This window comes from Rhea pennata, chromosome 3 (assembly GCF_028389875.1).
Source record: "Rhea pennata isolate bPtePen1 chromosome 3, bPtePen1.pri, whole genome shotgun sequence".
Taxonomy (NCBI): Eukaryota; Metazoa; Chordata; class Aves; order Rheiformes; family Rheidae; genus Rhea; species Rhea pennata.
The window spans coordinates 96,012,053-96,033,623 of record NC_084665.1 but is presented as its reverse complement, the minus strand read 5'-3'; the positions used below and the strand labels follow the sequence as shown (position 1 = coordinate 96,033,623).

Here is a 21,571-nt window from a genome sequence, read left to right as displayed (position 1 = left end):
TAGAAACTTTATATGTTGTTAAACAGTAAGGAGAAAAGTAATCAGTGGCATGTGTGATATTTTCTATGCTAGGGTACAGTAACTCATTGCAATTTGTATATCTAGTAGAGTTTCCTATGAGTTTGCAGTCAGAATATTTTACTTTAAAATACTTTCCATGTTTATGCCTCAAATATACATATTTCATATATATAGGTATACACACATCCAGAAAAATAACACATATATGTATGAATGCAGATTTAAATAGTAGGGAAGAGCTGCTTATAGATGGGTTTACAGATGTGGCTTAAGACCATATTCTGTAACTTTTCATGTTGCATATTTGCTATAACATTGTCATGGGCAGCTGTGTTCTTTATGCTTCAGCAATTAACATTCCCAGATGGAAAAACCTTGGATATGCCTTCTGCTATAAAGCATGCCAAAGGGCACATTTATTTTCTCTGTAGGTGGTTCTTGGCCCTCTTGTTTTTCACCTGTATTTCTGGCAGTCATATAAGCCTAAGATGAGGATAAGCCCCAAAGTCATGTTCAACAAGGGCATGTAGGATTTCTATACATTTTGAACTCTGGCTGAATTTAGGGAGATAAATCTAAACTATGAAAAGTGTGACTGTACAGATTTGGAAAAGGCACTTCAAGATATTCCTTGGACTCTGCAGCTTTGGTAAATGCAGTCTTATTTCTGTTATCAGATGATTAAAATTGGATTCTCTGACAAGAACTTATAGCTCTTTAGATCTCTAAGATAGAACAGATCTATAGATCTGAAAGATCACTGTGGTTTCTTTCACTCCAGCGTGAAAGAAGTTTTGAAATTTGGGCTTCCAAGTCAAGATCTTTAGCAGGAACTGACATGCGAATTGGCTGAGTAGGGCAGAATGTTTGTTTTGTCATTGATTTCTGTAAAGGAGTCAGCATCTGTAAGTATGAGAATAAGACTTGTAAGAGCAAATATTGGCCTACTGCTGAAAAGTCTGCCAGTTTCTCCAAATCATTAAATCTTCCTGCAGTCCATTAGCTACATCTATTCTGTCATATCATGGTAAGCATGAGTTGAGAAGATCCCAGCCACAGTGGTTCAGTGTACCAGGAACTTTGGTATTGTTGCTGATCGTCTGCTGTCGGAGGATTTTAAGAAATCAGTGAAACAGGCCATCTTGGAATGGCACAGGAAAGTGAGCGGTTTCTAATCATTCAGAGCCTGGTTTCTACTCATTTAGAATGAACAGGCAGTGGTATGGCATAGTCACCATGTCATAGCTGATGAACATTTTCTGTCACCTTAGAATCTTACTACCAGAAATGACCTAAGAATGAGTAAATCACCCCTATATACCAAGCCTGCAAGGCCCATTTCTTCACTATCATGGGTAGAATAAATGGAAAATGAAACACATGAACAAAAAAAAAAAAAAAGGGAAAAAAAAATCTTGGGAAGCATTATAGAGAGAGAATTACTTCATTTTTCTAACTTATTTAAACAAATTCAGCATGAGTGTTTAGACAAACTGTAGCAAGGATTGCTTGTCATCCAGGGCAGAGTTGTATTTAATACAGAAACACTTATTTCTCTCAACAGGACACTGTAGTGGCTCTGCAAGCCTTGAGCCTTTTTGCATCTCTTACTACTGCCAGCAAGACCGAAATTGATGTTACTGTAATAGCACCTACTTTAAACGTTCCAGCAACATTTTCAATTGATACTCAAAACCGTTTTCTACTTCAGACCAAGGAGGTACTGTAGAAAGTGAGTAAAGTCTGCTGCCTGGAAGTATTTTGAACTTACTATTTAATTCATCTGTCTTTCTTTCAGATTGCCCCTGTGCAGCCAATGACAGTTACAGTTTCAGCAGAGGGAATTGGATTTGCTGTCTTTCAGGTATGCAGTGGAGTTATTCTTTTTAAAGATATGTTCTCTATAAAGAAGATATATTTTAATATGAAGCTGTATGAAACAGATTAATAAGAACAATCCTCTGTAATGCCTTAAATCAATAACAAAGTACTTCACTAATTGAAAAAAATATGAACTTTTGTGTAAATGTACAGATTTCGTATTCACATGATTGTGTATCTTAAGTGATCCAACCTTTTAAGTACTGTTGGCTGGTTGACAGTTCTGGGGCACTTCAGTGGGTCAGTCATATCAAAACAAGCCCATCCTCCCGGAGGAATGTAGTGGCAGGTGCAAGGCAAATACTGCTTGGGATCAGCCAAAGTGTGGGAATGGGAAGACTGAAAGGGTATAGTGATCCCCGCTCTGCCAGTCCTGTGTGTCAGTGGTAAAAATTCCAACAACTTTATTTAAGTTTAAACAAATTAGGCTGTGATCAATACATGTTGTGTTTGAAATCAGCAATCAGAAAGCCCTTTTATGCTTTTCAACTTGTAGCTTTCCCCAGTAACAGAGATTATGTCCTGAAAAAAGCCTTCCTTCAAGATTTTCAGCAACACTGAGAAATAGTGTATGAAAAGAAGACAATATTGGATATGATTTGATATGACCACCAGTGGGTCTCTCTTGTGTTCTGGCCTGTTGATAATAGTGGTTTAGAACCAAACGGATGAAAGAAAAGATACTTGAAAAGCAAGAGCAACAGATAATATGGAAATACTGCTAAACACGAGAGACTAATTTTTGTTTTCCTACAAGTATATAGATAAACTAATAGTTGCTGAGTCCATCAAAAAATTGGCAGAGTTCCTAGTAGATGCCTGCTAGTCATACTAAGTCATGAACTTAAGCTACCTTAATGAACTCAAAGTCTTTAAGCCAGATCAGATTCAGTCTCAAGTTGCTTCTAATCTGACCTTTGCTTCAGTGTTCTTGCACATCTGGAGAACAAAAAAGCACACTGATAGCTTAATAAATACCCTCTTGGACAAGAATCTTTAGAAAGAAACTTTGACATCTGCCTATTAGCAATGAAGAGCATCTACAGATGCACCTCATTCATTCAGCACCAGTCTGCAAAACCCACAGTGACATAACGTTACCATTGTTTATTCATTCCCAGAAGTGTAAATGATATTTACAGCAAAGTTCAGATGTTTCAGAGTATATTTTAGTTTCAGACCTCTTGGCCAATACAGCCATGAACACCTCAGTAAGACTGCATTTACACATCTGTCATTTCAAATGTGTGCGTGCGTGTGTGCGTGTGTGTGTGTGTGTGTGTGTGTGTGTAATGTAGCAGGGTAGGGTTCCAGAACAGTTAAAACTGCTTAAACTTAATCATTATTGAAAAATACTCCCCGATTTTAAGTCAACTAATTTGTCAGGAGAACAGATCAGAAACTTTTCAGGAAATTGTTTCATGTTGAAAGATGCTGATTTATTGAAGTGAATGATGCTGATTTATTGAGATGATTGCCTTCTGTGGAAGTGTGTTGATTTCAGTTAAACTTCTGCCAACAGGTGAATTTCCTATCCGAATAAGCATGTCTGGTGAAGACCAAGCAACACTTGCACACAGAATAGCCAGTACTTAACTCAGTGTTTAGAGGGCTCCTCAGGGATGTATGGCAGCCTGGTTTAGGTTCCTGGTTTGTTATACAGTTCTAACATGCTACCAGATGACTGGTGGTCAGAAACCAATGCCAGGTTATGTACTTAATTTAAGTCACTATGCTGTTGTGTTTTCTTCTACAGCTTTTAGGCAGAGATGCTGTGACTTCTTTCCAAATATTATAAACACACTGGAGTAGTTTCTCCAAAAACTTTTCTTAGATGGGACCAACTCTTTCCTTTTGCTTCCTTTGGCAGGTCTGCTATCTTAGAGCACTGGTGCCATTTGAATGAGATTTTTCTTTTTCACAGACACAAGCTAGATCTGGGTCTCATTTAATAAATCAGATAGCATATGACATTGCAAGCACATTTCTTCAGCTGGGTTTCATTGTCTTAGACCTGCCAAAGTACAGTGGTGAAATTCAGTGTTCTGGGATTTGACTTTCTGGCTAAATGTAGCATGTCAAAACAGTAATTCATTTAAATATCACAAAACACAAGATTCAGTCCATTAATGGAAAAGCCTTTCCCAACAGAATGGATTCTTAAAAAAATTATTTTTTGTGAAAAGCCTTACTGCCTGTATGTGCAAGTTGGCTGTGTGTTCACTCGCAATCCTGCAGGATCTCATAAAATATATTTTGGACAATGTACCTGCAAGAGCAGATATTTGTTTGTAGTTCTTTGGTCCTGCTGTCAACAAAGTCTCCTAGCTCATCCCTTTATTATGGGAGCAGATACTGTGGATATCTTAAGGCACTGATTCTGCAAGGGGAAGGAGAGCATGGTTATAGGGATAGGGTATATGAAAGGCACCCTCTAGACAAAGGAATGGAAGAAGTCATCTTCTCTAGGTGGCCGGCTGGAAGTCTTGGAAGAAACATCTCTTAACTGGCTGAACCACTGTGGGCTGGGCTTGACAAGTGCCTCAAGAATTTGGCATGGCCTATGTCCTCTGGGACAAAGGAGGGTGCTACTGAAATTGAGGGCTAGCAGTGATGAGAGGGCTGACAGGATCAAGGAGGATGGCTGTGGACAAAGCAGGTTGGTGGGCAAGATCTCTTGGATCTCCTGATTGCGTATAGAAGGCTTTCTGGAGAGAGCTCTATTTCCCACTTTCTCTGCTTCAGGACGGGAATTGTTGGCTGACATCACTCTCCTCTCTGCCATCCTTTTTCAGAATAGACGCAGTTCATATGTTGGGTGATAGATAAATGAACAGTTCTCAAATGATAGAGGAAAAGAGTGGGCATTTTTTCACTAGACTTAGATAAAGGATTGAGTTAGCGTGACAGTACTGAAAAAGATATATTGTGAAATGCAATCATTGCAGTTTGAGTGGATATGAACTAGTTCATTTTTTCATCCAATGCTGTTGACTGGATCTGGTACTGTTACAGGCATCTTTTTAATGTAGAAGATTAGCTTTTAAGTTCCTCTTGAGCTTCTTACCAGAACTGGTTGCAATATGACAAGACTGGACCAGTTTTGCCTTCAGCTTTGGCAACAACATCTTAAAAAGAAGAAATGCAATTGCTTGTTAATTTAATGCTAGTTCCTGTATAACAGCCTTCCCGTCCCCAAGTTAACTGTGTATCAAAGAAGGAAGTTTTAATTAAAATCTTTGCATTGTGAAAAAAGATTTCTCCTTTATTGCCATGAGAAATCAGGAAAGGAGAACCTGAACTTAACAACAGTAACTTATTCCATGAAAATACTATCTGATTGACCTGTTTGATCTGTAGTTTCAGATGTGGTACGTTGGCAGTAAATTCTCATTTGTTTGCTTTTTCTGGCAAAAGTTCAAATAGCTTTGTTTTTCTGATGGCAAATTGTGGAGGCACTGCCAGCTTACCTTTACCAGACTTTCTGCAAGCCTTTAATTGGCAGACCTCTAGATTTGCTTGGTACCACCTTCTGCAGCACAATTATGTTGGGTAAGCCCTCACTAGACACCACTGTTGTTCTGAGAGTCTCTACAAAATTGGCTCCATACTCCCATACAGCAAGCTAAATTCAGGAACACTGAGCAGGGTGGTGGGAGTTACTTACCTGCAGATTGAAACACAGGCCACAATTTTCATATTAAGGAGGCAGAGACATGGCAGGAAAAGTGGAATCAGAAATTAAAACACTGTTTGCACTGACTTGCTAGCACGTAACTTGCCCCCCTGCCCCAGCTGTACCTTTAAATTTGGACTGACAGTTTGCCTTTTGCTGCCAGGCACTGTTCTAAAGGGATTGTGATTTTCTGGAAACATCCTCCATTCCCTTTTCATTAGCCAAGCAAAGTACATACTGGGGTCTTGCTGAGGGGGTGATTTGAGCTACTCTCTTATTATTTTCCTACTAAAGCCAAAAAAGATATTTTTTTCCCTCTCAGTATTCTATCTTGATGACTATGGGAACAGATAGCGATTGAGTTTGTTTATGAAAACTGTATGAAAACTTACTATTCCATTGGTGAAAATCACGATTTTGTCAAACAAATGTCAACTGATCTCTGATAGTAAATATTTTCTTAGTTTATTGTATTTGTTTTTGTCATTCTAAAATTTTGAAAGTTGAGCTTTCTGATTAGTCTCACTGATGTACTGAGTCCATAGCTCAGTCTCTTGTCCTCTGTCAGAAGTATTGTCCTGGTATCTTTGCACCACGTTTTAGCAAAGGGATACTGCATTTACTACCAGTATCGCATGGAGTGTTAATTAGTCTAAGGCATCTGACAGAATTTTTTCTTGCAGTCAGATTTCATTCTCAGTGTCTTTTGTTGTTACAAAACCACAAGAATGTGAGAACAAACATACTGGGACAACAGATATAATTTCTTATTCTATATCCTGTAGTGGCCAATAGAGAAAGCCCCAAAGAAGGCTACAAGAAATGAACAAGCCTGAAGTGACACCTCACTGAAGTACCCTCCTGCCCTTCACCAGTCTGTGACACAGGGCCACAAGGTCATCTCTGGCTTAATGGATTTTTCCTTGATAGAATTTTCTTCCATGAATATGTCACTTTTTGATTTTTTTCTTAGCTTTTAACAACAACAGCTTCTTGTGGCAAGTAATTCTACAGCTAATGGTGCATTGCATGAAGAAGCACTACCTCTTGTTCATCTTTAATCTGGTCCCCTTGTTCGTGTATTTGGAGAGAAGGCATGAGAGAGACTGTGTTGGGTCAGAGCAAAGCTCAGTCTAGCCTAGTGTTCTGATTCCAGCAATAGCCAGAAGTAGATGCTCAGAGAGTGTAAAAACAAGATAAACATAGATAGTATTTTCCCTGACTGACCTTTCCACCTCCTATCATTTATTATCCAAGATCTTCAGCTGGGGATTTTTTCTGTGTACATAGCAAATCTCAGTTGATTTCCATGAAGTTATATATTTTGACCTTGAACTCATGTACACTTTTAGCATCTGTGGGTAGGAATTCTACAGTGTAATCTTGCATTGCATGAAAAACTGTTTCCTGTTCATCTTTTCCATACAAGTCATCATTCTCCTATTTTACTTACTGTATCACTACTGTATCATTCTTGCCATTACTGAATCTTTTTTCCAACTTACCTCTTTATATCTGAAAATTTTTAATCTATTTTACCATTCCTTAAATGGAAGCTATTCTCTGCCTTTGATTATCTCAGTCAACTTTGTCTGTGCCCATTCTGATTCTACCATATCTTTTTTGAAGTGGAGGATAGAAACTGCACCTTAGCTTAATGCAGTTTCATTATGGTGTTTCTACCTGTCTGTTCCTTTCTTAGTCACTCTCAGCATTTTATTTGATTTTATGATCACTGCTGAATATGCGATATGAATATGCAATATGCTGAATATGATATTTTCATAGGGCAACAGCTCCAAAATCTCATTCTTGAATTGTAGTAGTCAATTTAAACCCCATTATTCTGCAACTCTTTTCAGTAATCCTCATCTTTGCTACCTCAAATAAATTAGACTATCAGCAAACCTTACCTTGTCAGTACTTACCCTGTGTTCTACATCATTTATGGATATGTTTAACAGTGGATATGTTTAACATCTATGGATAAATTTATCAAGTGTCACCTAGCACAGATTCTTTTAGGACTCCAATCCTTTCATATATATAAACATTTTCTCCTACCCTCTGCTCCTGACTTTTAGCATTCCTTTACTCCTTGATAGCTTATTTTCTTCCAGAACCTTTGGTTAACAATCTTGCCAAACAGCTTCATGCCTGTTGAACAGCAGAGAGCTTATGCTAGGTAGAACTCCCTTGTCCACGTATTCATTTACTTAGTTCAGTTAACTTTGGTAGATAAACAACAGGCTATTCTCTAGTATATCATATTTACTCATATGTACACTGTTTTGACTTATTACTGAATTGCCACTGTGTTTTCTGGTACAGATACTGAGTCTACTTGATATCAACAGTTCTCTAGACCGCAAATTCTTTTAAAATTTGATATCAGATCTGCCATCTTCCAGTCTGATACCAAGGCATTTTTTAATGAAACAGTGCAGGTAATAGTTAAGCTATTTCCTTACCCCAGCAGGTTCAGTTCTGTAGGCAGTGTAGTCTTTTTTTGTAACTTTCTGATTTTCTATTTTGGGTATTAATATATGTGTATTCATTGGTTGCTCAATTCCAAATCCAGCATTTCCACTTTGGCTGTCGACATTGGTAGTTTCATAGGATATCGAGATAATCAAGTTATCTACTAATTATTCAGACCACCTTTAAGGGCGTCTAGTTTTACCAGTCTTCTGAAATAAAATGTATTTCAAACATCTTCTGCACATCTACACTAAAAGAGTAGGAAGCCATTTAAACTGTGCCTAGCAGATAAACCTATTTTATATCAACGTTACTGTCCTCTACTGGACATCGTGTCATACATCTTTACTTATCATACATGCTCACTTAGCAGAGCTTGGCATTTGTTGAACAGAAAGGGTGAGAGCTCTGTCCTTGACGCAATCTAAGGACTATAGCTTTGTCTTTGCACAAATGAACCAGAGAATGAAACTACTTACTTAGCGCATAACAACTGTATTGTTTTGGGCTTGGAGCAATGTGTGATTCCTCATCTGTTTTGAATGTAATTTCTGTACATATGCTGTGTATTTGCTCTTGCATTGCTTTCATACTCAGTCTTTCTTTTTAACTCGGTGGGTATCACTCTCTGAAGACTTCCTTTCTTCATCCTGTTTTATGCTGACAGGAAGTAGCTGCACATATTTTAAACCAGCAGGAAGCAACGAGGAAGAAAATTTCTGGATGTCCTAGAGCTCCCTCATGTTTGCCTGAGCTGTGTCTTGCTAATTGCATTGGTACTGCTACATTACAAAATGCTCAGAAAGCACATTTTTTTCTGAGACTTCCCATGACTGTCATGTGTCCAGCTGTCAGAAACAAGGGCATTGTATTCTTCTCATGTGCTCATTTTCTGGAGTTCTACTGTTACGAGCTTAATGTTCTTGACCACATAGTTTTGCTTTACTTATGTCATCTAATGACTCTATTTGTAATCTACAGCTCAGTGCTATTTACAACACAAAACACACTGATCAGAGGCTCCAATCTGTCCAAAACCAAGAAGCGTTTGACTTGACTGTTGATGTAAAGGATAACAAAGATGATATAAACCATTTGACTGTGAATGTATGCACAAGGTATGTAATTCAACTGGGGCATCTCATGCATCTCTTTGTCTGTGCAGCATTTATATATATAAAGACAAGCTAAATTTTCCATTTGTTTGTATAGATTTGCTAAAGTACTGGATATAAACATATAACTAAATAGAGTAAAATAATTATTTCTTAAAAGCAGCAAAAATTAAACTAAGAAGCAATTCATAGGTCAGTAAATACTATAGTTATAGTTTGATAGCTCTGAATAGATCTCTTCTGCAAAGTTGTCACTGGTCAGTCTTATTTTGTATTGTCATGCATTAAGGATGGTGATTCCCGAGATGTTAGAGGTATATGGAAGAATTTGTGTGAAATACAAAGCTTAGATGCCTCTTTGGTGCCAATGCTTCTTGGTTATATGGTGAACAGTAGGCAGACTAGAAAATCCAACCAGTGTCTTCCACATTATGAATTCTGCCCATTACTTACCTTTCATGCTTTGCTTTTTATCTAGAAGTATTTTTTTTTGTAATGGAAGCAAATTCTGAAGTTCTGAAATCATCATGAAGTAGAAGTAATAATTCTTCTGTTATCTCTGTCATCCCTGGGTCAAAATCCATGTCTACATGATGACATACTCAGTTGAGATTTGTGTTACTCCTCCATTTACATTTATATCTTACGTTTATAATTTCAGTAATAAAATGTAAGTACCATTCTAGAGTTGAAAGAGGTGATGAGTTTTCAGGTCAATATAATTCTATTATTACTGCTGAATAAGGGAAGAGGGGTGCATCTGGGAAGATTTTTCTTGCTCAGTAAACACTTAGTAAGAACTGAGCTGAGATTGTTGAAGCATCATTTCAGAGACCACAGAAGAGCCATCAGATGTTAGGACAAGTAGAATTTGGATCATCTATAAACAACTGACACTTAAGCGTTCTAGCCTGTATTCTTAAGTCAACTAGCCATTAAATGAGCTTGTTTCTTTAACTGTTTTTCTACCTTCTTTTAACTTGCCATGCTAGTAGATGTCTTTTCTCTTGCAGTTTCCTCAGTTGGCACATTTTGTTGTTAATAAAAAGCACGCATATTTCACAAAAAAACCTATAGGATGTTGTATCTCTGTACATATATATCTATTTACATTTTTTGTATGTTTTATCTTCTATTATCTAAAAGGATGTTGAGGTGAATACTTTCTTTGTATTTTATGATCTCATCTGTATTTCCCCAATACTGCCTCTTGAAACAGTTTTCTTCTTGTGACATTATAATAAACCATTATAATGTTTACATATGTTTACTTATGCTTGTAAACATAAGATTTGCAAAGTACCACCTGATCTACCATGTTTATTCTTGCATTCCTTTCTTCCACATCCTTTTTTTTGTTATTTATTTAAAGTTTAAATTACTTATGGCTAGGACTATGTATTATGCTCTGCCTAAACACAAGGAAGTTGTGACTGGAGTTGGGGCCTCTAGGTGACACCGTCGTGCAAATAATCAACTATAGTGAATATGATGTCAGAACAATAAGGATTGATTTAATTTGGGAAGTAACCAGCAGGAACAAAGCCAGAGTCCTATTTTCATGCATGTGTTTCTGGTAACCAATTCAGTGATGCAGATGGTGAGCAGGGACACTAGAATACATGAGAGCTCTTAGAATAGAAATAGATTTTTTTTCTCTCTTTTAAAGTTTTCTATGAAGTGTCAACAGTTTTTTTAAAGTCGAGCACTAACTCTTGACATGTAAAGGGCTTACATGACTGGCCTGGGATAAGTTTGGATGAGCATCCTCATCTGTTTTTTCTGGCTAACAACTTTGATTCAGGAATAAAGACAAGAATGAATCCACCTCTCTGCTCTTTTGGAAGGCTAATGTTTTAATTGCAGAGTGTTTAAAGGACAGAGGAAGAACTAAGAGCATTATAAATGCCCCCAGGAGAACATTTGGAATATCAAGATCCATCAACTGTAGCATGGAAAATAGGCCAGTATAAATTCTAATAATTCTGTGTTTCTATTCTGAAGACTGAGACTTGGTCTCAGGTTGCTTGGCCTGGCAAACTGGTCATGCTTTTTTTTCCCCCTCAATATATACTGTTTAAGAGAAACATTTTTAAATTACTTAATTAATTTAAAGTTAGTCTTTTAATCTTCACAACATGATATGGCTTTTTGGTACGGAAGCCAAAGCAGGTATATCCAGAAACACTGCCGAAATCTCAACCAGTTTAGCTACCTGTGGGTAGGGATAGTCAGGTAATGGATATTGCAGCTTTGCAGGCTCTTTTTCTATCTCTAATCCATGGAATATTCTGCTTTGTTTCAACCTGCTCGATAGTTAGTGATTGGCAATGGTCATCTTAACTGGGTATAATTTCTGACACTGGAGCATATGCTGTCTCATTGAATTTGAACAGATTCTTGGGCAGAGGAGTGGCTTCACTGTCTGTAAGCACATACCCAGCAGAGTCATTTTCTTCTCTGGTTGGTTTTGTCACCTACATACCATTTCCAGGAATGGGAAAGTGATTGCTGGTGCTTCTAGTCACTCTCTTCTTTATGCATCCTGCATTCATTAGCTTAATGTAGAACCTTTCTCTCATCTTTGCACCATCTATGGGAGGGTCTCCTGCAGACCTCATGCTGCTGATCTGCTGAAACATAAAATGCAACTCAAGATACTTTCATTTCTGTTAAGATACAAGTTTCAAGTCTTCTTTCTCTTACTAGCCATTCTCCTCTTTGCATGATTTTTTTTAAAGAGACCCCGGAGTTGAAGAGACAGTATGAAGACTCTCTCTTTAGGCAGTCTCTCTTGTTTATTTAGAAAGACAGATTCGCATAACTTCTAGGGATATATCTTATTCACTTCTTAGAAATACCATACTGTCTGGGTTACCTACTGGTGTTTTGGTTGTACCTCAGGCTCGCTAGACAGCTTTGGTATTTTCCTCCCCTCTCATTGGTAATTATACAGAGATAATTACATCCAGTTCCAATTCAGTTATTTGTTTTCAATAGCAGCAACTCTGGCACAGCACATCATCCAACAGATGGTTTCATTTATTTCTAATCTCATGAGCCAACTAAAGTCAGCAGTTGTGCTGTATTTCTTTCAAAATCATATCTGTGTTCAATCAGCCACGCTGCCAGGCTTAATAGCATTGCTTTGAAAGCAAGTCTTCCCTTTTTTAAAACCATCCAATTCCACAAAGAAATAGTTTTATTCAATTATTTTCAACTACTGTCAGGCATTCAAAATGCAGATTAGAGACACTGCTGTTATAATATAACTATAGTCATTTACCCTCTATGCCAAGTTGGGGAAAAACTCTTCTGCCACCTACTTTATTTAAAACAATACAATCTTTTGCAGGCCATATAAGTCTTAATGTGTAGCACAGAAAGCCATAAACATATTTTGATAGTTCTGTTAGGTACCATGGTATGTTAGGCTTTCTAATAGAGCAAAGCCAGCTTCTGATTCTCAAACTGGAGAGAGAGGTGATAATAAGCATTATTTGGGAGACATGAAGGAACTCAACTTATTAAATTTTCTTTTTCCAAAACTGAATGAATAACATGGCTGTGCCTTTTAAAACTGGAGCTTGGAGAAATAATCTAATGATGACTCTGTTAAGGGAACCATCAGCCTGTATCAGGGAAATATGAAAAGGTTTGGGAGACTTTTTGGTCCATCCTCCAAAAATGAATAAAAGCAAAACGAAGAATGCATCCATATGAATGTTGCAGTTCAAGAGTTCCTGCACTGGTTTCTGAATTGCTTTCTTTGGAACACACATTTAATTTTGATATTTCTTGCTTATTTATGATGCAAACCTGCACTTATGGATGCCAGTGGAAAGGGTCCTATTAGTGTCAGTGTGATCAGAATTATGCTCTCATATAATTGTTATACTGTAGTTTTTTCAGTGCTAAGCTTACTTTTGCCCATGTTGGTGAAATTGTCAGGCAGAATAATAGAGAAATAAATTATCTTCTCTTTTATCAATAGAAATTTTCTGGATGGCATTTGTTTCCGTTTGTTTTTAAGTATTCTTAAGTATTATTCCTTCCACTCTTGAGATTTAATGATCAGTTTATTTGGATAGAGAACTGTTGTATTTCTACTGAAATTTCCTTGTTTCTATGTTTTGAAAAGGTACTTGGCTTCTGGAGCAGCTTCTAGTAGTGGCATGGCTCTTATGGAGGTTGGCTTACTCAGTGGTTTCTCTGTGTCACCAGATTTCGTTCCATTAGACAGAACAGTTAAGAAGATGGAAAAGGACAATGGAAAAGTCAACCTATACTTAGACTCTGTAAGTTGAAAATAGTGAAAAAAAGTGTTTGAAGTGATCCTAATCTCGACTCGGTCATTGTTTGAGCTAATTCCAGAAAGACATAATGATTATGTTCTTTGGGGAGCTCGCCATCTGCTATTCACACTGAGTAAATAGTTCCACTTTTCTTAATGAGGCTGATTGCATAGATAAAACTCAGTTATATTTGTAAGAGGCTTCTTGATTGTACCTCTGGTAAAATCATGTACAAGTTGGCAAACTTTTAAAGAAGTCTATGTTCTGGCCAAAGTGACTACAAATGAGATAAGCATATATATCTGTGTCCAGACTCTAAGCCTTTAGAAATGAGTTGGGTCTACCATCAAGTGACAAGTTCTTCCTTCTTCCATGAAACCATCATCACTAGGGTTCTCAGGATGTTTCTCTTCTTTTTTTTCTAGCTAAATGAAACACAGGTTTGTGTGACTATTCCGGCTGTGAGAGACTTCAAAGTGGCAAATACCCAAGGCGCGTCAGTGACTATAGTGGATTACTATGAACCTAGTAAGTGTCAGTTATTCCAAATGGATCTTGGTCATTAAGAAACATAAAAAGTTTATTTTCATGAATGTAAACAGGACAAATTTTAGTGAAGAGAAAACCTCATTGCACTGAAATTTACTTTTTTGATATCACAGCAACCTTTTTGGACTTTGATGTGCCAAGAGTTCTAACAAATTAGTAGTTTTCCCTCTTCTATATTTTTGTAGTTCTAATGGGTTGGTTTCTCAGCTGGTGTGAATTGTCATAACTTAATGTCAGCTGGTATAAATTGGCTTCAATGTCGGCCAAAGGGTTCCCAAAACTACCAAAATGAAGCAGGAACTTCACTGTGGTTCACTTAACAAGTTAATGATTATCTTTCAAGTAGCTTTTCCATCTGTTTCTTGTTTAATTTAAGAGTCCTTCACTGGAGAGAATGCCAGTGTTTTTATTTCAATAGTTATGTAAAAAAGATGTACATAGCAAAAACAATTTCAAAGTGCTTTTTTGGTGTGGAGTGTGTTTTAGAGAAAGGCAGCAGTGTACAAAGCTCTTGGGCAAAGTGAGAAACAAAGGATTACAAACTGCTGAAGAAAATAGTAGAGAAGTTTTCATTACACTAGCCAGCCGAAACATTAATAAGAATTAGGGCTTGGTTTGAGATAAAGCATAAAAATATTGTATAGGTGTTTCTCTTCATGTTGCTTTGTTTTAGTGTAAGATAGAAGACAGCTGAATATGCTGTGATGTGTACTGCTTTAGCTAGATAAAGATCACATTTATTCTTTGCAGGATGAAATGTTTATTGAATTGTAGGAAAAAAAACTAAAATAGTAAATCAGTGAATGTAGCTACACTGTCTATTAACATAAAATATATTTTAAGTCCTAGAGGTTGGACAATGGGAGCAATTTTTATTTGAGACAGACTCATAACACACAAAATCAGTGGCCAGAATTAATTTCCACATGCTTCAGTGTCTGGGAGAAGAATTCAGGATCTAGCCTTTTATAAGAAAGCTGTTAGATAAGCCAGGTAAAACATCAGGGTTCTTGTATCATGGAGGATCCTCAGCAGGTAGCAGAAAAATTCCTTGTTAAGTATTTGATCAAAATTTCTGAACAGATCAGATCTAACAATTGATTTGTAGTCTGTGAATGTGCACCTTTCTGCAAGCGTTTAAATATCTATATTGAGAAGATTCTGGTGCTTTGTGAAAAGAACAAACCTTAATCTCTAAGTTTAAACACACAATTGAGGAAATGTTTTGTAATATATGACTTAGTCTGCATTTTGTGCAACCTTTAAAAATACTTTCTTTGTGAATCTAATCTGTTTAAAGTCTTTCCCTTTCCAAGATGTACTGCTGTAAGTTACTGTGTTTTTTTAAACATTGGCCAAGCTGTGAGTGTTGAACTTGAAATAAAGGCATAGTTCTCTTTCTGCAGGTTAGATTCCAATAGAAAACATGGTATTTCAGAAGTTTGGTTCAGTACAACTATTTATTTCTAGAAGGCAAGATGAACAGTCTGTACCAAGCTCCTTTTAAAGTACATTATGAGTTTCTAGATTTCGGACAATTCTCGGAATTTCCTTAACTGATATTAACTAACCTTTCTGAACAGGGAGAAGAGCGGTGAGAAGCTACAATTCAGAAGTAATGCAAAGTGTAACCACCTGTGATTTCTGTAAAAGTGACTGCAGTCTTTGCAACAGGGATAGTTCTCCAGCCTTGCTGCAACACGTGTCATTGTCTTCTGTGTTCTCCATGCTATTTGTCGTACACATAAGCTTGCTGTGTGGTTGGGTGCTGTAGGAGGAAACTGCTTATGTTTTGCATCTAAGGTTTCCATAAATTATCCAAAGAAAATTTTATATTCAGATACCAGCTCGTCTTCAGTGATTCCAGTGACCAAACTCCTGCTGTGCTCAGGAGAGCAGGTCTGGCCCATATGGTAGGTTTCTGGCTGTGCCAGAAAACATTGTAAAGTGTCTGCTGGAAAAACTTTCTGAGTGTTGGTTCCATACTGAAATTATTTTCTGAAGAAGCGTAGTGTAAGAATATGCTTACACACATTCAGTTTGAGAAAGCCTAACTCCACATTCCCAAGCCTTTTTTTACCTTAGCTGTTTTGCTTATTTTTAGGGGTGTATGTCATTTATAAAATGAATCTGAAAAATTATTTTCTCCTTAATTGGGATGTTAGTAAGCAGAATACTGGGAGCTTGGTATCAGAACTTGTTTCATTCTGTTCTGCAAACACGACACTTTACATTAATTTTGAGTTTCATTGTATGTTCTCATGGGAGATGATATGAAAAATAAAAGGAGCTGGCTTCAGAGCAGATCCAAGAGCAGAAAAGTACTGCATTTACAAACTACTGAACATTCATAAAATTGGTAGTCTTCTTTTTTTTTTTTACAGTTGCAAAGAGGTCACATGGATTTCTCTCCAGTTCTTAAGTTAATCATGCTTGAAAATAAGGCCTTAGGATGTTTTCATGCATTTTACTATGAAAAGCTTTTAATGTAAATATATCAACCTTGGAGTCTGTATCGGAGACACCATTCTTACAGAGTTGTTCAGAAATGAACCTAATTCTCTTTCCATTTGAGAGTATTGGTGTCCACTGGCAAGTTGAGGGCCGGGAGGATTTCCTTGATCCTTTTCTGTTTTTTGGAAGTCTTCTAGAAAAGTGATTCTGGGGGATCACTTATGTTTGCAGTATCCTCGTGTTAATGATTTAAGTGGCTTAGTCCCTCAACAGCTATCTACATGCTCTCTGCTACTGTGTCAACTGGTCTGGCCCTGAGTGGGTTTGTACGTGTAGCTCTGGTTGTTGATTGGCAGGAGAGGCTTTTAGGAGGTGTGGGCTGCACATGCACGCAGTCCAACGAAACAGTTAACATTTTTGCTCAAACTTAAAGCATATCCTTGTAGGCTTAAGTGCTTTGCTGGATGGAGGACTGGTCTGGGATGGAGGAGAGAGATAGTGAGGCCTTCCTAGACTTGCACACGTTTGGAACCAAACCTGCTCTTTGTTCATGGAGAGAATTAAATACCTCTGTGAATATGGAAGCGTGTAAGCTTAGGAACTCTTCCATCTTGAGTGAATGTAAGAACATGTTTACTGTCTGGCAGGCAATTTATCCTTCTTGAAGACTGCCTGTCATATTTAATATTTACTTCTTTTTGATAAGGAAGCCAAACTGATAACATTCCTAGGTACTAAAATGCAGTTCATTGCAGTCATGCCAGCTAACACTGTTAGAAATTTTAAGGCTATTGTTTCCTTTCTCATTCATATCATTTTGAGGCAGAGTGTGTGCATGTGCACACGTAATTATTTCCTTGAGCAATTTAAAATTTTTATTCAAATTTTGCTACTGCTTAAAATGTATATTTTTGTATTTTATGCTTATATTTTTGTTCATAAAGGAAACTCGCGCATAGTAAGTTGGAAAGAGGCAAGAACTTCCCGAACTGAGTACTTTTTAAAACTTCTACTAATAATTTTAATAATAATAAAATATGAGGCTTTTAACTACACAACTAGTTTAGGTTAGGTATTTGTTTTACTTTACCTGTATTTAAAATTTAGAGTATTTTTCACAAACTTGGGATTGTGTTCTGCCTCACTGGCAGAGCTTAGGCCTGATTCTTTGTTGCTGGTTCATGTTTTTCACTTGTCTTTGATGCACATTGGATCTAGCCTCTTGAGTAGTTGATTGGTGCCTTAACATGAGTTCCTCTGCCACTCTGACCCATATGAAATAGTACTTTATGTATTGAAGTCCAAAGCCCTAGTCAGTCAACAGGGTGCAGAATCTGACCCGTTGTCAGTCATGCTCTTCATTAGATGGGTCCAAAGCTAATAGAAACCAAGATACAAAAATGAAATATATCATTGTGTCTCAAATCCTTTATTTCTGTGTGGGACCATGCATTGAATTGTGCCAGATGTAAGATGTGGAAGACATTCACACTCTGTACTAGAATGTGTTTTGCTGTGGGTTTGATTTTTTGGTGAACTGTGAAAACAAGTCTTTTGCCTTTGGGAACAGCAGCCGTGATGTCCCATTTGCCTCCATTTACTTTATCTTTCAAGAGCTCAGAGCTCACGCTTTCAGTTCATACTGTATGGAGAGCTCCTAAGAGGGACGTTGATGTCTGATTACTATTACGAGAAAGAGGCTTATTTTCCAATGGAAATGTACTGAGGTAAACTACTTTGCAGTAGGTAGTAGGAATAAATTTTTAATTCAACTTTGCAGGCTATCCCAGCTTCCCAAATACCCTCCAGGAAAATGGATTCAAACTGCTCAGCCTAATTTCAGGCAGTGCAGCTTTTATTAGTGTTCCCTTTTATTTTTCAGAGACAAACAACACATTTTTTTAAATGACACTTGGCTGCCTTGCACACCCTACTAAGAAGCATCAATCACAATGCACCATGTCATGGAAATTGTCACAGTCAGTGAACAAACATCCCTTTTTATTTTATTTTTTCTATACAACAGTAATATCATTACAAATATCCAAATGTGCTTCCTTACTAAGCTATTTTGAAGGAACCATGTACAATGTATAATTTGAAACAAATGTTGACACCAAGTGGCCTTTAACTTCACTACACAATTGCCTTAAAAGATGCCTTCAGTCACTTTGCAGTTATATCTAATGATTTTAATGAGTTGCAGAGGATAAATTTTGCATTGTATGTTGGCAGTAAATGGAATGGAGAAAAGGGAATATAATATGACCTAATGATTTTTTGTTTTCCTATTTTGTTTGCTTGTATGTGTTATATAGGAACCTGTGCACAAATGTTCAGCATATATAGTTTTCCATTGCTCTGTAAAGTCTGCTCCTGAGATTAAAGGGGGCATCCTCCCACTGAGGTCAACAGGAAATCTTTCAGATAGGGTAGGATCAAGGTCTTCAAGAAGCTTTAAAGAGTGGTACTAAAAGCAATCAAGAGCAATCCATTTTTTTTTAAATTTTTTTATTTTATTTTTTTCTGATGGAGTCTTCCTGTGCATTGCCTGAATATTTTTATGTGATTGCTATTTGTCTGAAGTCTCAGAATTCTTTGGTACTTCCAGTGCCCTTCTCGGTCATATGCCATCACTGTGTAGTCCATGCAGGGCCAGTAAGAATCATTTATTTAAGACTGTGTTTATAAACAAAAATACATTGCATTTTGAAGGTAGTCCCGCAGAATTCTACCTGCACTGTCATCCACGCAATCTCTCCGAAAGTACTGTGTTTGGATGATTGTAGCTAAGGGTGTAATTTGGCCCCTCTGTGCTGAACATTGTTGTTCGTAACAGGGAATGCTTGTCTTGTGATGAGAGCGCTGTGTAATGGGCTTTACAGCACTGCAGAGTTTGCAGGCTGGGCCAATTCAATAGTCTTTTTGGTTCCTAACATGGCAAAAAAAAAAAAAAAAAAAAACAAAAAAAACAAATAAACCCACCCCCATTTACTCCACAAGCAAGAGGAGCTTGCTGAGTTGCTCATCAGTGGTGCATGGTAAAAGAGATATAGCCAAATGGTATGTGGGAATTAGAAGAGCCAGGGTCAGACTTCACTTGCCTCTCTTTAGGCTCTAAAATCCCTTTTGAAAATAGGACCTAAGATTCTGACATTATTTTTAATCATTTTTCAAAAAATTATCCTACCAGTATTTCCTCAAATGTGTTGTTCAAGTTGGTATGTATCTTGACAATATTTAGTTTACTAGATTCCTGTAGGAAGCATGGGTATGTGCATGTCTATTACCAAAGCTCCTGTGAGTTACTGTGTGCAATGCAATTAAAAGCATAAAATATCTTCAAAAAGGACCCAAACCAACAATAATATATCATGCTGTGTTTTGCAAAATGGGCAGTCAGGTTTTTATGAAAGAATATAGTTGGAAGGCGGTTGATGCCTAATTACATGATTTTTCTATCTCAAACACTAAGCAAAGAGGGGGAAATAATGACATTTCAATTGTAATGGCCAACATTTTTCTATTATAACCTTCTTCTACTGTAAATCTTCATGATGTGGACTTCCCTCTGAATACGTAGGAGATTTTGAAATTAAATTGTATCACTAGTAATTTACAGTAACAGCAGTTATGTGATGAGGTTTTTAAGCTGTTATTAGGTTTTCTTCCACTCTGTGTCAAAATATTTGACTTAGTATTGTTTCTTGGTCAGTTTATTGCATTTTTGTGTGCCACTTGGAAATATCATTGCACTAATGCTTTTGTACGTAGTAAAGTCTGACAGTGTGCTGTAGATCAATCCAGTAGTTATTTTTTCTAAATAGTACCTTTTCTTTACAGGTATGTAAAAACGTTAATTGTGTATGTGTTGTATGATACTACATTTGAGTCACCAGAGCTCCAGTGTTAATATTTCTCTTTAATTTCATATCATGCATTTTATTTCTGGATTTCTTAGTGATTATCCAAAAGCTTCATCAACCTTTCTCAGATCTTAAGATTTTGTATTATTAATTGATTTTAGGGGTTTTTTAGTATTGGTAAGTTGGGTAGGATAATAATATGAGGAAGAAAATATAAAAATGCTGGCTCAAGGGAAGTGCCTTATAAACAGATGTAATGTACCATACTTTAACTCTCCTCTTAGGTGGCTGTTGCATCTCTTCTTCTATCCTAGGCCTTAAGCAATTCAAACTAAAATTGCTGGTTGCCTTGAGATGTAGTCAGATATGCACTTTGATCCAGATTAGGATCATCAAATATAGTTTCACTTTTAATCAAATCAGAAATGGTAAAGAAAGAATGTTTTTATGAGCTGTTTGTGAATTAACATGTCAGCTGTGCAATTGCTTATATTTTTAAAGTAATGCAAAAGATTAAGGAACTAGACTGTTTCACGGGATTTTGAAAAATTTTTATTGATTTATTTTTCTTCAAATAAAGTTTGCAATAGCTATTTTAAAAATCTATTAAAGATGTCTTTTAATAATAACAATTGTCAAGTGTTTACTTGTTTAATGATATGGTCACATGCAGTTGACTCATTTCTGTAGTCTGTGAACCACTGCCCTTCTTACAGGCTGCCTCACCTGTATTTTAAAACTCTTAGCTTGAAATGTGGCAATGGTATTTTCCATGGTCAGGCTGCTGACCACTGCGGGTGATCTTACAGATCATTGTTTCGGACTCTTCCACTCAGATCACCACATTTTAAAAGTGTATTGTTTTATTTAGCATAAAGTCGGTGGGAGCTTTGCTAGAAATAATATACATAAGATTATGTGATAAACTTAATTCAGACAGGTCCTTGTGGTCATGGAGAGCCTCAGGAACTTTATAGTTTCTGTGAAGAGGAGCAAGCCTTTCAGATGTGCAGTTTATTGCAATTTGGGACTTGAAGTGGCAGTAAAAGAGCTCTGAGAAATCTTTATGCCAAAATATTTTACAAAAAACTAATTGAGTTAATGTTCAGGCAATTTTCTGCAGGCAAACTGTTACATTAACTGTGATATTTCATGCTTTTGAAGTTTGGCCTCCATGACTCTATCATTCCCTTATTCTCTTTGTAATTCTCTCGCCATTCTTTCTTCTTGCCC

General features: G+C 36.9%; 1 protein-coding gene across 1 annotated transcript in view; it reads left to right on the top strand.

Moving 5' to 3' along the window:
* Window positions 1-20,947, top strand: part of CD109 (CD109 molecule) — an 89,468-nt gene extending 68,521 nt beyond the window's left edge. The window contains exons 28-33 of the mRNA XM_062572848.1: window positions 1,586-1,741; window positions 1,820-1,885; window positions 9,041-9,177; window positions 13,316-13,472; window positions 13,895-13,997; window positions 15,602-20,947. Of these exons, the coding sequence (XP_062428832.1) occupies window positions 1,586-1,741; window positions 1,820-1,885; window positions 9,041-9,177; window positions 13,316-13,472; window positions 13,895-13,997; window positions 15,602-15,792 (810 nt within the window). The 3' untranslated portion in view covers window positions 15,793-20,947. The remainder of the gene's footprint in view (window positions 1-1,585; window positions 1,742-1,819; window positions 1,886-9,040; window positions 9,178-13,315; window positions 13,473-13,894; window positions 13,998-15,601) is intronic.
* The last annotated feature ends 624 nt before the right edge of the window (window positions 20,948-21,571 follow it).